Source organism: Carassius auratus, chromosome 28 (genome assembly GCF_003368295.1).
Source record: "Carassius auratus strain Wakin chromosome 28, ASM336829v1, whole genome shotgun sequence".
Lineage (NCBI taxonomy): Eukaryota > Metazoa > Chordata > Actinopteri > Cypriniformes > Cyprinidae > Carassius > Carassius auratus.
Genome location: NC_039270.1, coordinates 24,812,721 through 24,829,344, shown reverse-complemented (window position 1 = coordinate 24,829,344; position 16,624 = coordinate 24,812,721). Strand labels below are relative to the sequence as shown.

The 16,624-nt window shown below is 36.2% G+C and overlaps 1 protein-coding gene across 3 annotated transcripts in view; it reads left to right on the top strand.

The window, feature by feature from the left end:
- LOC113047299 (NACHT, LRR and PYD domains-containing protein 12-like) overlaps positions 1-15,050 on the top strand; it is a 31,498-nt gene extending 16,448 nt beyond the window's left edge. The window contains exons 2-11 of one of the 3 annotated variants that reach the window (XM_026208655.1): positions 1,248-1,337; positions 1,415-1,552; positions 1,995-2,036; positions 2,160-3,945; positions 4,097-4,267; positions 4,769-4,942; positions 5,052-5,222; positions 7,147-7,305; positions 12,720-12,766; positions 12,852-15,049. In XM_026208655.1, coding sequence (XP_026064440.1) covers positions 1,268-1,337; positions 1,415-1,552; positions 1,995-2,036; positions 2,160-3,945; positions 4,097-4,267; positions 4,769-4,942; positions 5,052-5,222; positions 7,147-7,305; positions 12,720-12,766; positions 12,852-13,417 — 3,324 coding nt within the window. In that variant the 5' untranslated portion in view covers positions 1,248-1,267 and the 3' untranslated portion in view covers positions 13,418-15,049. Of the gene's footprint in view, positions 1-1,247; positions 1,338-1,414; positions 1,553-1,994; positions 2,037-2,159; positions 3,946-4,096; positions 4,268-4,768; positions 4,943-5,051; positions 5,223-7,146; positions 7,306-12,719; positions 12,767-12,851 lie in introns of all 3 variants that reach the window. The other 2 variants (XM_026208656.1, XM_026208657.1) reach the window with 2 other exon arrangements.
- The last annotated feature ends 1,574 nt before the right edge of the window (positions 15,051-16,624 follow it).

The window sequence follows — 16,624 nt, the reverse complement described above, 5'->3', positions numbered from 1 at the left end:
GAACATACCGTTCGCTGGACTCAATGTCATCTCGTAAAACTGCGTGCAAGTCCGTAAATATGACCTCGTCTTCATCATTCTCTGTTTCATTATCATCGTCAGCTTGAAACATTCTGAAAGCTTTGACAAAGTTCGAGCCATTGTCAGTGACCGTGGCAGTTATCTTACCACAAAGAGCATATGAGCTGTGAATTTGCTCTAACTCCGCTGCAATGGTATCGTACGTGTGTCTCCCACGAAATCATCTGCAGGCGATTGCAGCTTTTTTCCGATGCAGAGTAGCAGGATCTATCCAGTGTACTGTAATTCCCAGAAAACTTTTATTCTGAGCAGTCCATAGATCCGCAGTGGTTGAAACATATTCCACGTCGGCAAAATTTTTCTTTAGTTCGGTCTCCATTTCCATATATGCATTATCCAAAAAGCTTGCAAAGGTTTTACGATCGGGCAGCACACCTCCCGGCCTTTTCCCTGTCACAGAGATTTTGCTGATGAAATTTCTAAATGTGGGCGCCTCCACAGTGGACAGCGGCTGCATCTCCTCAACAATAAAAGCAGCAACCAATTTGTTGAGTTCAGTGGAACTAATTGTTTTACCTGGTGATGATGAACTGAAATCAAGCTTTTGTTGTTTAGCTTGAGGCGGGGTGGAGGTATCATTCGGCGCTCTCTCTTCCAATTCTGTAGTGCTGTGCTTTGCATGCAGATGTTTTTTCAATTTGAGGTGGTGTTTTTTGCAGTTGACAAGAGCTTTTCACCAACACATAATTTACACTTAACGATTATTCCCTTCTCCTTTTCTTCGACGATTTCAAAATAATGAGAATACTTCCATAGCAGTAATGTAACGCTCTGGCCTGCCATCTCCATTCCTGACTAGAGTTTGTTCCCGCGCAGGGCGCGCACGTATCAGTGTTCTACGTGACTACGTTCATTTTAATCCAGTACTTTTTTCTTCTTTTTTTATGCAAATTTATTAAACTGAAAAGTAACTCGCATTACATTTTTTTAAAAAGTAACTCAGATATTAATGTGTAAATTTATAAAGTAATGCATTACTTTACTAGTTACTCCAGAAAAGTAATATTATTACGTAACGCACGTTACTTGTAACGCGTTACCCCCAACACTGTTTATAATTGTGTCTATAAATCATTTACTTGTTTACCAATATTTTATTTTTTTTATTTTTGGAAAGTGTCTGGAGACATGGAGCTATTAAAACCAAATTTCTTCTTATCCAACAGCAGTGAGTCAGTGAAGGACAATGGCATCAGTTGAGCAGCATTGTGACACACTAGTTGAGAAAGAAGAAGAAAAGGTGAAACACGAGCAAGGTAATGAAGAACATATTATCAGTAATGTTAAAGTTGTCATTTTGGGAAGGTTATTAATCTCTCTGTTTGTATTCCAGTCAAAATGAGCAGCAGTACTCACACTGGAGTCAGTGTTAATGTGAGTGCTCAGATGCAATCAACTGTAAATGCTACTGTACTCAGTGGAAACACCATCTCAGGCCCAGTGACTATCAACTACAACACTGCAGGAAATGGTACTATCACAGTAGATATGCTTTCTGAGAAACACTGCTTATTAGCAGTCAGTTAATAACTTGATAAGTGAAAATGCTAAGTGATTTTGAACCTAATTCCTACAAAAGTGTATGTAAGAATTAGATTTCTCTTACTCTTAAATAACGATTGCTTCTCAGTCCCTCTCTGTCATTAGTGGTCTGCTCAGATTTAAAGAATTGTCACATGAAGAAAGTCATATCTTAAATTATTAATTTACTGAGCACAATTTATACTTTGCATAGAAAGATGTCCCCCTCAGAGAGCACACCAAGAAAAAAAAATGTTAACACAAATTACAAGTATGAAATATAACCTTGAACAAATACAAACTTAACATTGCAGTTAGGAATAAAAGGACAAGAAACAAACATCACTTGAATAATAAGTTTTGACTGTATATTTGTATATTCCTCTTCACAGAGACACAAAAAATCTCAGAGACCGAGATGGCAGAGAAACAAGGTGCAGTCTTATCAGGTGTATTCAAAACTATGTACACCCCCCTCCCCCATCACAATTTTCTATTTAAAATCACGGTCAGTGTAAGATTATTCATGACCTTTTAAATGTCATCTATTATAACAGATATGATTCTCAAAAATTTTTTGGAAACTCACAAATGCACCATGAAGAGTAAAGCAGAATGTATTTTTGAGGGCCAAGAAGAAAATGAAGCAGATCTCAAGGCTGTTTACACAGAAATCTTCATCACAGAGGGAGATATGCAAGATGTCAATCGGCAACATGAGATTTTGAATATTGATTACGCTTTCAACAACAAAGTACCACAGGACAAACCAATCAAATGCAATGATATATTTACTGAACTGAGAAAAAAAAATCTGAACAAGATTGTGCTGACCAAGGGCATCGCTGGCATTGGAAAAACAATCTCTGTGCACAAGTTCATCCTGGACTGGGCTGAAGGAAAAGCCAATCAAGATGTAGACTGTGTGTTCCTGCTTTTATTCAGAGAGATAAACTTGATGGTTAAAGATTTAACTCTTCACGAGCTTCTGCTGGAATTTTATCCTGAACTGAAGGACATGGAGAAAACAAAGCTATATAACGAATGCAATCTAGCATTTATATTTGATGGACTTGATGAGAGTCGTCTAGCTTTGGAGTTTACAAGTATACCACCAACAAGAGACCCTGTTGAGAGTAAATCATCTGTAGATGTGCTGTTTATGAATCTGGTCAAAGGGAATCTGCTTCCATCGGCTCTTGTCTGGGTGACCTCACGACCAGCAACAGCCAATCAAATCCCTCGTCAATACGTAGGATTGTTCACAGAGGTGCGAGGATTCACTGACCAGCATAAGGAGGAGTACTTCAGGAAGAGAATCACAGATGAGACCGTGGCCTCCAGAATCATCTCGCACATTAAGACGTCTCGTAGTCTCTACATCATGTGCCACATTCCTGTCTTCTGCTGGATCACAGCCACAGTACTTCAGGATATTCTCATTGAGAACAGTGCAGAGAACATCAGCACAACACTCACTGAAATGTACATCCACTTCATGCTGATACAGATGAACATCAAGAATCAGAAATATGAAGAACAAGGAGAAATAGAATGTTCAAAGCACTTACAATCAAATAGAGAGATGATTTTGAAGTTAGCGAAGCTAGCGTTTGAAAAGCTGAAGGATAAAACATTTGTGTTTGAGGAGAAAGATTTGAAAGCATGTGGTATTGATGTAAGTAAAGACACTGAGTTCACAGGAATGATTGCTGAGATCCTTCAGAAGAAAAATGTTTTTTACTACAAGAAGGTTTTCAGCTTTGTTCATCTGAGTGTTCAAGAGTTCCTCGCTGCAGTGCATGTGTTCATCTGTTACCTGAACAAGAACATGCAGGAGCTTCAGTTTTTCTTTGATGAGCCAGAAGAAAGTATTACTTTGCAGGAGCTACTGCAGAAGGCTATTGCTAAAGCCATATTGAGTAAAGGAGGACATCTGGACCTGTTTCTGCGGTTTCTGATGGGCATTACACTGGAATCCAGTCAAGACCTGCTCCAAGGTCTGATCACACACACTGAAGACACCACAGAGAGCATCAAAAAAACAACTAAATACATCAAACAAGTACAAGATGGCTACACGATCTCAGATGAAGCTTCAGTCAACCTATTTTACTGCTTACTTGAGCTGAAGGATCATTCGTTATATGAAGAAATTCAGAGCTACATCAGTTCAAATGAACATCAAGAAAGAAAACTCTCATCTTCAAAGTGCACTGTGCTAACCTACATAATGCTGATGTCAGAGAAGGTGCTGGATGAGTTCAACCCAAGGAGGTTCACGTCATCACAAGAAAATTACCAGAGATTCGTTCCAGTTGTGAGATGCTGCAGGAAGGCCCTGTGAGTAATTTCACTGACTGCTGTTAAAACAAATATTTTCACTAAACAGTAAAATGTCAACATTCTAAGTGTAATATCTTGCTGTCCGGATTATGAAAGGGTATAACAAGTTTTGCAGAAAATAATTAGCATAAACCTTCTGTTTTGACAGATTTGACAGCTGTGGTCTTGATAAAACATGCTGGGAAACTGTATCTTCAGCTCTTCAATCATCAGACTCCCATCTGACAGAGCTGGACCTGAGTAGCAATGACCTGACAGATTCAGGTGTGAAGCTACTTTCTGATGGACTGAAGAAAAACTGTAATATGGAGATACTGAGGTAAATTGTAATATTTTATTAATTAAATAAAAAAAAACAATTTCAGCTATAATTATTTACATTTACATGCATAAACGTCATACAATATCAACTTTAAACCCATTCCCACCATATTTTTTATCTTTCACTTCCATCATGCATTACACCAAAGGTATAAAAATACTAAGCAAACCCTTTCAGGTCCTTTAACAGAGATTGCTGCCACCATGTGTGTTGATCCAAATAACATTCCATAGTTTGTTAAAGAAATATAATTTAAATGAAATATTCATAGGTTTTGTACTCAGGTGGCTGGTCTGAGACACCACAGTTTAATTGTGTATGCAGGGTTATGTATGTGTGCATCCAACTGCTCTCCAACTCACAGCCACATCAAGATAAATAAAGTGGTTTTCTTTTAAACCAATTATGTGTCCATGTCTTTATCCAAAAGGGGGTTAAAGACAGGGTATCTGGGGGAACGGAGAGCAGATCAGTGACAATATTTGGTTCTCTTCACAGGCTGTGTGGCTGTAATCTCACTGTTCAGTCCTGTGAAAGTTTGTCGTCAGCTCTACAATCCTCAAACACTGTCCTGAAAGAGCTGGACCTGAATAACAATGACCTGAAGGATTCTGGAGTGGAGATCCTTTCTAATGGACTGAAGAGTCCAGTCTGTAAACTGGAGATACTGAGGTTTGATTCCAAACTTTATTTTATTTTTATTTATTTGCATCAATTTAATCATTAAAATCGCATTGCTTAGATTTATTCTGTATTTAGTTACTGTGTTTTTCTTGTTCAGAGTTTCCATATGTAATCTCACTGCTCAATCTTGTGAGAGTTTGTCATCAGTTTTACAATCCTCAATCTCCTGTCTGAGAGAACTGGACCTGAGTAACAATGACCTGACAGATTCAGGTGTGAAGCTACTTTCTGATGGACTGAAGAAAAACTGTAATTTGGAGATACTGAGGTAAATTGTAATATTTTATTAATTAAATAAAAAAATAACAACATGCTACCACACTTTGTTTGAGAGTGAAGCATGACACTAAATTCATTAAAGGGTTAGTTCAGCCAAAATGAAAATTATGTCATTGATGACCCTCATGTCGTTCCAAACCTGTAAGACCTCTGTTTATCTTCTGAACACAGTTTAAGATATTTTAGATTTAGTCTCTGAGCTTTCTGTTTCTCCATTGAAAGTGTTATATACAGTGTTATATACAGCACGGTCTACTGTCCATGTCGAGAAAGGTTAGAAAAACAATCAAAGTAGTCCATGTGACATCAGAGGGTCAGTTAGAATTTGTTGAAGCATCGAAAATACATTTTGGTCCAAAAATATCAAAAACTATGACTTTATTCAGCATTGTCTTCTCTTCCATTACTGTTGTGAGTGCGTTCACAATACTGCAGTGAAGCTGCTGACATGTTTTCTTTGTTATTGGGCGCACTAGAAAACATGTCAGCAGCGTCGTACATCAACTGTCACACCATTCGCACTCACAAGAGAAGACAATGCTGAATGAAGTCGTAAGTTTAGTTATTTTTGGACCAAAATGTATTTTCGATGCTTCAACAAATTCTAACTGACCCTCTGATGTCACATGGACTACTTTGATGATGTTCTTCTTACCTTTCTGGACATGGACAGTATACCGTACACACAGCTTCAATGGAGCTCTCGGACTAAATCTAAAACATCTTAAACTGTGTTCAGAAGATAAACGGAGGTCTCACGGGTTTGGAACGACATGAGGGTGAGTCATTTATGACATAATTTTCATTTTTGGTTGAACTAACCTTTTAACACACAAGAAACTCATGTCTTAGAATTGTCTTAGAATTATTCAGTTTGCAGAAAACGCTACTTAAACCAAACTCCATTTCATGCAAGCACTGTGATTTTGCATTAATCAATAAATTTTAGTGCATCCTTCATTTTTGAAGAGTGTGCATTTGCATAAGGGAACCCTGAAATATGATGTAAGAGAAGCCTCATGATGAATCAAATATCAAATAAATCAAAATGACAGGGAACAAAAAATAGTAATTTAGTGTTCAGGTGCCATGCTGAACAAGCTTCTCAGAGACCTCAGATCAATTAATTAGCAAAAATTATTACTTCACCACATTCGTTTGACGTCATTAAAAATGGCCCTAATTTGATTAACTAATTTGGTTTAAATGACAGAGATGTGACTGTCACAGTCGTGATTGATTAGTTTATTTCCATGACAATGCATCGTACTATGATGGTTAATCAGAGAGTTATGTCGTTGTACGGGAAAAGCACCCCAGCATAGCTGTTTCCGTGAAAACTTGACATGCAGAATCAAGAGCAAATGGATCAACTAAGCAGTCAAATTTAATTCAACAGAAACACATGCCATTAAAAATAGCAATGTCTTAAAAGATTTAGTTTTTTAACAATGACATGATAAATCAAATTTGCCTTTATCTTTTCACATATAATAGGTCTCCGTACTATTAAAACATCCTGAAAGTTTCATAGTCCTCATTATAAACAAAGCATTGGGATTTTGGGAACTTTGGGGTATTTGATGTCACAGATGCAAATGCATTTGTATGTGACTGCCTCCACAGAAGGACATGCATCAATAGTTATACACCATCACACTATAGGCCCTGCTCACTGGTGTTCAGTTGATGGCTGATATTTCCCCTTACTGGATGTGAACACTGTGTCAAACACAAACAGGACCCATTACAGTGATGTTGTGTACTCTGGATACGGTTTATATTGCATGTTTAGTTTCTGACATTCAAAAAGATCCCAGTGTTAGTAAAAAGTACATTTGTACTTCACTGGAGTGTTAGTGATGTCTGATTGCTAAACTAATGTGATGTGGACTGTTGCTGTGTGATTGTAGGTTGTCTGGTTGTATGGTGACGAAGGAAGGCTGTGGATATTTGTCTTCAGCATTGAGTTCAAACCCCTCACATCTGAGAATGCTGGATCTGAGCTACAATCACCCAGGGGATTCAGGAGTCAAGCTGCTGAACCATCCAAACTGCACACTGGACAAAAAGTATGTTAAGCAGAAACAGTTTTTATTTTTATTAAATGTACACAAAGACACAACAATATAACAGATTTAAATAGCACTAGTTTGAGCTGACCAGACCAAACCATCAAACATGGAGGTTCTACCTGGGAAGAAAAATAGCTAAACTGCTACAACAAAAACTAAATAAATAATTTGGGTGACAATACACAATGAACACACTATGCTCTACTAAATTTATTTTGTATCAGAATTGTATGAGTTTTATCTTCAGAGGGATACAAAAGGCAATTTATGGAAGAACATTAAAGGGGTCATTGGATTCCCATTTTCCACAAGTTGGTATAATTATTTTGGATTCTGCATGAAATGTCTGTAAAATACTTAAAATTCATCAATGGTCATGTAAAACAACACACTTTTTTACACGTAAATCTGCTGTGTTAACAGTTAGCTATTTCAATGTATTTTTCTTTAAATAATGAGCTACTGCTCACCCCACCCTTCTGTGGGGTGTTTTGACACAGACACATGAATTGGTGCCTTGGATTCCATAAATGGCTTGTGTTTAGTCTTATTCAAATAGCTAGGTATCTACAGAAGGTGGACAATGAGAATGGGTAATAATGGTGATGAAAGGATGAAGTAAAACAACAATAATATTATAATATAACATTGTAACATCCTTAAAAACCAGCAAATTTTTTTTACAGTGAGTTCATTTCAAAACGTGGGATAGTCTTACGGTGCATTAACACCCCCAGCGTCGAGAGTGTCAAAAATCACTCTGGCCGCTCTGCTCAAGTATAGGTCTTTGCAGGAAAGTAATGAGAGTTACCAGATCAGGGTGTTTTTACACCATGATACCTGATTGGTTGACGTCATAGTAACGTTAGGTTTAGGGGTGGGGTTGGGTAGTCTCTCTCTGCTTACAACACTGCAGAAAGATTTGTGAGCACTCTGACGTAGATCAAATGCTTATATTGTATTTAAAGCGGCCGCAAAGCAAACAAGCTTGTTGATCTCTTGCAGACTAACCACAATGAGGTTAATGTTATAAGTTAACCTCATTAAATATTGTTGTGGACGAAGTATTAAGAGCCTTTACCTAATAATGTATAAAGCACTGTTAAAATACTCTGATGCAAGTCCTGCATTGAAAATGTTACTTAAGTAATTATATTCAAGTATAAACATCATTTAATGTAAGTATAATTAAAGAGCCAGTAAGATGAAAATTCTAAGTTTCCTATCACTGTTTATAAGTTCTGTACAACAGGTTTAAATCCATCCAAGGTTAAAAAACATTGTAATTTTGTCAAAATATCATTTTAAAATTACCTCAATTCTCAGAAATCCCCAAACGGTTCGCGCAAAGCTGTTCAAAAGATTCAGTTTCCTTAAACCCCACCTTTCGGTAGCATACTGTGTTCTGATTGGTCAACTGACATAGTCAGTTTTGATTGGTTGTTCCGCACACACCTCCATGGTAAACTATGCGTTAGCATCTGTTTGGGGTGAATTATGTCTTATTCCTCTCATCGCGAAGCAAACAGTAAAATAAAAAACTTGAACAGTCTCGCTGCTTTTTCTTCTGTGTGGGTGTATTCGAGCCGCGCGCTTCAGTTTGAATCTGAATAGAGCGTTTGGCGCGGTCACATTAGATATAATGAAGGGAGACATGAAAAACAGACATCGCGTTGTTTTCATATGGATTACTTTATCACAGAATATTTTCTGCAGCACTTGTTTAGTTTTAAAGTAGACATGTCAAGCTTTCTATAGATATCTCTCTCATGTCTCTTCGTTGAGTATTCACAGAGTTACACTTCATTTTAATGACGTGTTTGTACATGACGATTAGCGCAGACAAAGGCTGCAGACAGCACACATACTGATAAGACGCTCGGGAGAAAACAAACACATAACTATATAATCATACTTACAGGTTGTGATTCGGAGATGCTTGTTGGTCCAAATAAAGTTGGTAATGAACCCTCTTTTAGGGCCAAACGCTTTGAAAATCCCGCCTTGAACTCACTGAGATTAAAAAAAGAAGTCATCAGTGAAATGTTGTGAACACAACAAAAGGGATTTGTTGTACTGCTCTGGTATTGTGGTAAAAATGAATTTTAGCCATTGGTTCTTCTGATCTTCATTCTTTGGCAGTGAAAATAAAACAAACTTGCCTTTACAATTACAAACACACTGTCTCCTTGACATGATGCTCTCACACCAACCAGAGCGTCTGTGTGTGTGTGGGGCAGGTCAGAGTTCTGTTTCTCTCAAGACGGTAGGCGGAGATTATTATACAAAGTGTTCCTAGTGACGTACATAGAGATGGGCAAAAGATTTGAAATCTATAACGACTCGTTTTAGCGATTCAGAGTCGACTCCTTACTTTAGAAGTCAGTAACTTTATAAATTGTGTACTTTTTGGTTTAATTACTTTGCACATTGTTTACACTGATGGACAGCTACATCATACACTGTAATACAGGTAATTTTTGATTTCCCATCTGTGTGGCTCTTTAAGGAAATTTGTTTAAAAGTAAACTGGGACTACTGTACTATTTATTATATCATTAGATATCAGCAACTCACCAGGAACATGAACACTCTCAGACGCCTTTCTCCATGTATCACTTTTTAATTTATTTTTTTAAGTCCCTGTACGCAAACACATCATAGATTATTGCAAACCCGCCACAGCAATAATCAACCTGTCCTCTGTTGTGCTTGGGAACTAATGTGGTCGGAGCTACGATTGAGATTTTATGAGATTACCGACATAGAGCAGAGCATAACAGATCCTAAAAAAAGTTAAGGTGGAGGATCAATTCAGCATCAACGAGTGAGAGTAGTGACCACGAGTCAGTCGATCTGCATGAATTTGGCTTTGATTTAATGTCCTTTAGGGTTGCAATGATGGCTGGCAGGGTTTTTCACAGTGTCCACAGAGAGTATTGGCAGGACCATCTCGTATCACACAGTTTCTTCAGTTTAATGGGCTGCTGTGAATGGTCAAATTCTCTTCGCTTCTTAGTGAAATGAGCAAGGACAAATGAGCCTGAGAAAACTTGTAAATGTATTGAACAATAACAAATAAATTGCCCTCTACCTTTCTGACACAGTCCACTAGAACAAGATTGAGGCGGTGTGCATGGTAATGAATGTAGATTGCCTGAGGGACCTCTTCTCTGAATTTCTCCTGGTCCCTATTGTGAACACCAGACATCACGGCAGCGCCGTCATGACACTGAACAATACAGTCTCTTTGACAGTAGTGAAAAGTGACTCAGCATCTAACCCGTCAGCTGGAGTATAATTAAGAAATTCTTCCACGTGGCACACAACTACGGACAATTGTTCGGTTTCGCTGAGGTCCCTACTCCCATCTACCGTCAATGCAAATAGTCCAGCATCTTCAGCACTTATTTGTTCCCGAATCATGTTTGCCATAATGGCCAGTGTTTCGTTCTGTATGTCATGATGCGTGTATTTAGCATTTCTAGGATTATCTGATATTTTCTGTACAAGTGTTTTGTTGAATTTGGCTACAACCTGTAAAAGTTCAAGAAAATGTCTCTGGTTGACAGCCATATTGTTTTCTGTGACTCCTCTCTGTGAAAGTCCCTGGTATGCTGTATAACATAATGACTCTACAACTGCTGTCATATACAGTACTCTCATGCCCATCACTCAGAGGATTGACTATTGTTTAGCCAGACTTTCTCTGAGCAGTCCACTCATTCCACGCTGCCATTGCATATTTATGCTCCACAATAGCATTGTGTGTCTTGAACGAACCTGTCACCCTTTTCCAGTTTTGGTAGCTGTCCTGGGTAAATGCTGCCTTCTCTTCATGGTTTCCTGGATGTTGAAAGTGGCAACATATTAAGTAGATAGCACAGTCCTTTAAAATAGAATATTCTAGCCAGTTGTAATCCTCATACCATCTACGATTAAAGTAGCGATCCTGCTCTCCAACTTTTGTGGCTGGATAATGTCGAAGAAGAGGGCGTCTCGGGTTCTTCCACTGGTGACTGGCTCAAATCAATATATATATATATATATATATATATATATATATATATATATATATATATATATGTGTTGTTTTAATGAAAAAAAAAAAATGGAATTAAATATATATATATATATATATGTTGTTTTAATGGAATAAAAATGGGAAAAAAAATTGCCAAAATAATTTTGTGGTAAATGTTGTTTAGAGCCATAAAATCTCTTCCAAGTAAAAATATAAATATTAAATTCTAAATATTTAGCAAAATATAATACAAATTGTAGGGTTATTCTACAGAAATGTACACTTTTGGTATGGCAAGATGTCTTAAAGTTTTTTTTTTACTTTTAAACTTAGACCACATTATATTATATTAGCTTTTGACTTTATGAATGCATATAAATGACAGCTTAATGATTTTTTTTTAATTTTTTGTGCATTTTTTTTTTGTCACTAGTGTTACTTTACTTCTTTTGCAATTTTAAAGATTTTTTAATTTGTTAAGTGCATGTAGTCAGAGTTACAGAAAAATAATGATAATGCAACAAATGAGATTAATATATCTTCAGGAGATGAGAGCAAGGAAGTCAAGTGATGTCATCAGTTTGATTTTTACTTCGAAATGACAGATTTTTGTTAAACGGTAACACCAGTGACACAATTCCAGGGGACCACTACTTTCATTATATATTTTATAATATTTATTTGCCATTTTTTAATGTCATTTACATCATATATTTGATAGTTAGTTATACATAATTGAATTTTAAATGGTAGAAAAACCTATTTTTGACCTCAAAGCACTTTCCCTCTGTACATGGCTGTGGGGACAAGCAGTTTTGTGGTGATTGGAATTCTTTATAATTAATTAAAAACAAATATTGCCACATTGATGTCTCAAGAAGGTGTAACACATTGTTTTATTTTAAAATATAAAGAAAGTGTAATCCTTAAGTGTTTTTCAAGTGTAGTATTTCTGTAAACGCTAGAATGACCCTTTATAGAAAAGTTGTACTTTTGTTCATAAATTTATAAACCAATGAAAATGAAAAGCTCAGTCCATGTTCTGCAGAAACATGTTCAGTCTGAACAGAGTAACATCTTGCTGTCATTATTTTCTCCTGTAAACTCTTTATCATGGTACAGTTATTATATCTGAGACTCAAACACGTCTCATTGCTGGAGTTCATTCATGCTCTATTGTTAATGCACATCTCTGTACTTTAGACAAGTTCAGTCTCTGAATTAAATTCTAACATGTTTAGCATATTCCAAGTATCTTAAAAGCATGTTTTAACATGCCGTTTCATATTGAATTTTCATAATAATTCAAAGTTAAAATCATAATAAAAAATCTGATCATATGATTGTTTTTTTCACTTATTGAATGTGATTTTGTGTGTTTTTTTAGCATGGATAATGGAGGAGAATCCAGGATTACAGCAGGACTAAAAAAATGTATGTCTAACACACACACACACACACACACACACACACACAACCCTTGACTCTTGTGTTAAAATGTCTCTGTTTTTGTGTTCAGATGCCTGTTTTCTCACACTGGATCCAAACACAGCAAACAATAATTTAAGTATGTCCGAGGAGAACAGGAAGGTGACATACAAGGATAAAGGCCAGTCATATCCTGATCATCCAGAGAGATTTGATGTGTACCAGATTCTGTGTAGAGAGAGTCTGACTGGACGCTGTTACTGGGAGGCTGAATGGAGTGGAGCTGAGGCTGTTATATCAGTGACATACAAAGGAATCGGCAGGAAAGGACGTAGACGTGACTGTATGCTTGGACGCAATCAAATCTCCTGGAGCCTGTTGTGCACTGAAGCCAAGTTCACTATGCGTCATAATTATAGTTCAGTTGATATATCTGTTCCTTCACTCTCTTCTAATAGAGTAGGAGTGTATGTGGACATGTCAGCCGGCATTTTGTCCTTCTACAGTGTCTCTGACACACACACGCTCACACACTTACACACACTCAACACTGCATTCACTGAGCCTCTCTATGCTGGGTTTGGAGTTTATGATTTTAACTCAGTGTCTCTGTGTGATGTTAGCAGCCTCTGCAAAGAGCCTCCTGTTAGAAACTAGAGAGACGCATAACCGGCTGAGTTATCAGAGATGAAGATAACTTTTAAATCTTTTCTTTGCTTTCATGTGTATATAAACCTCTACTCGTCTCTGTCCAAGAATGAACTGAAATGAAAACATTTAGCTTTTAATCCGTGTGTGTGTTTAATAACAATAGCATTCAGTAAGAGCCGTTGTGTAAAGGTCTTTCTTGTAATTTTGAATGCGTAGACTGTAGCCCAAGAATATCCCATTGTTTTGAAATTAACTCACTGTAATTTCTCTAATGGTTTTTAAGTACAGTAGGTGGCCATCCAAAATGTCCCTTCTACCGCCGCATGTACTGCCGCCTTGGAGTCTGTTAAGTGCATTTATAGCTTTTGACCACTGAGTGGCGCTTTAACCACAAGTTATCAAACAAGTGCATCAAAGCACATTTTCGCTAATAGATTTTGCCTAGCTGATGTGTTACATTTGACGGCTTAATATTCACAGATTAAAGTTTAGCTGCTTCTTATGAATTTTCTTGTGTTTCTTGGAACAAATTCAAGAAGTATAAATGTCAAGCCTATGAGCCTGTGCTTATTTTTTATATTACACCATATTTTAGATTTGACTTTAGATGTAATAGGTGTGCAGTATTATTTATATAAAATTAACTATGTGTTATAACATCCTAAAGAAATTGTGGTTTACTTTGCATCAGAGCATTAAAGTAGAATTAAAGTAGAAGCCTATTTTAGTGAGCTAAGCTACATCGATTTACAGTATATGCAAATATGAATTTATATGCATCTTTATTATTTAATGCAAAAGGGAATTATTAAAAACAAGTTCATAAAAGTCATGCATCCATTTAATCTTGTTTAAGAACTAATGATCAATTAATTGGAATGGCATCGACTGAAGATCATTTTAAAACATCAAATAGCCTAATAAAATAAAGGTTATAACTGCATCTGTCATGTGCTCTACTATTATTTATATTCAAGTATTTGTGTGAAAATTATTAATGCGTGTGCATGACTTGCAATCACTTGTTTTTTTTCCTGATAATGAAATAACTTAAAATTGGGGCATCTCACATACATGAGTAATATATCTACAGAAAGCTTGAAATGTCTACTTTTGAACAAACCAATTCAGAATGAAAGCATTATGTAATCTGTGAAGGTTGCATTTCTTGCATTTCTTTCTAAAGGCGCATCCATGTGGAGAGTCAGCACTGAAAATTTCATCTTGCATTTGTTTATTAATAAATAATTAAAATGTCCTTTTTCACAATTATAAGGCTACTTCTGCCTGTGCTTTGTGGCAAACTTAATGCATGTGCTTGAGTGTATTTCAACCCCCACAAGCTATACAGAACAAACCCCAACCCCCTCCAGTTGGTCTGTTTTTTGGTTGGTTGAAATATCCTGCCTGCACTCACAGCAGCCCTACTCGATTCCTGTTTAAAATGGGACAAGAACCTTTATATCAAACATTTTTCAATTGTTCACAAAAGAGCAAAGCGGGAGGCATGTTCTGCCCCAGAGCACACAAAGTGAATGTGGATGCACAATTTTTAGAAGGGAGGAGGCTTTTTTTATTTCTTAAAGTAATTTTCAGATGCAATGGAAAAAAATGGGATAAACACAAACACGAAACTTGTAAATAGTTAACATAGCCTAGATTAACCCACAGTAACAAATTTTAACCAATTAAAAACGCCTATTTTAGTTTGCTGCATGTTTTTTAAAAACACTCAAAACATAAATTACGTTTTTGAGAGGAAATAAAAATATGTCATGTATAACCCATTATGAGAAAAAAATATGCCAAAGTGGATCTGCCAAAGCGACTGCAGTTTCTAATGAATATGTGCGCGAGGCACCAGCGCGATCAAACAGCTGAAACAGAAAATTCTCCATTTTTGGTCACAGAGTAAAGGCATAATTCAGTTTGAAAAATCAAGAATGATATCAAGAACGATTGCCAAGAACGAACTTAAAAATGAAAACATTTACCTTTAAATGTGTAAGAATGTCCCATTGTTTTGAAAGCACATTTTCGCAAGTAGATATCAGTTTTGTCTCACCGATGTGTTACATTTGATGGCTGCAGTCGGGGAAAATGAAAGAAAAACACTGTAGTTATAATATTTAATGTTCGCTAATGAAGCTACATGGTATTAAACCATATTTTTGATTTGAAACATTTAATAGGTGTGCAGTATTATTTATATTATATGAATTATGTGTTATATTATTCAAAAGCACTGTATAATTTCGTTCACATTATTTATGCCAAATTAGCCTAAAACAAGAAACTAATAAATTAAACCTGCACGATTTAGCTAAATCTTTGAAACTCTAAAGAATGGATGGATTAATAAACCGTCCTCACGATTAAACTCAAGTTCTCTCATTATAATCAACAAAATGCACACGATGTAAAAAATAACTTTATTAATTGACAACTTAAGTGATTTTAAAGGGAGCCTTCTTTACTTGCGTTTAGTGCTGGGCGATAGCATATGGCCTAAAAAAATCCCTGATTTTTTCACAAAAAATTTGATTTACAATTTAAATAAAAAATTTTGCCCCCTACTTAAAATCAATATTCAAATGACAAAGACATTTTTCAAAACAAGTTATTTTATTATTCATTCATTTATTCATAACATGAAGTATATAACGTGTTTTAATGCCGCATCTGCCTTAATATCCTCTTAGAGTTTCAATGTTCGGTTTAATTAATTTAATTCAAATATCCACTTAATCTTTCATTTTTGCCACGTAATGCACACAAATAAGATCCAAAAGCAGTGTTTTTAAGGGTAATGCAGAATCATAAATCTGCCAGGCAATGGTCAAAATCTGAAAGTGAAAGTGAAAGTGAAAGTGAAATCTGGGTAATCAGTCCAACAAAGCGTGTGCACAAAAACTAAGAACCCTTTAAACTGTGCCTGATTACTGAACTAAGTTATGTTTTGTGTTAATATTGTCAAAACACACAAGGTTTATGTATAGGCTCAGTTGGTTATGTCTAAAATGAAATTAGCAGATGCATGTCTGTATATTAGATGTGTGTAGGTTCTTTTTTTTTTTTTTTTTTCAAAACTACAGAATATTAATTTCTTTCTTGTGCTGCACACAAAATAATACATTTTGAAGAAGCTGATAACCAAACAGTTGCTGGTCATTAACTTTGATAATGGAGGGAAATACTCTGGAAGTCACTGTG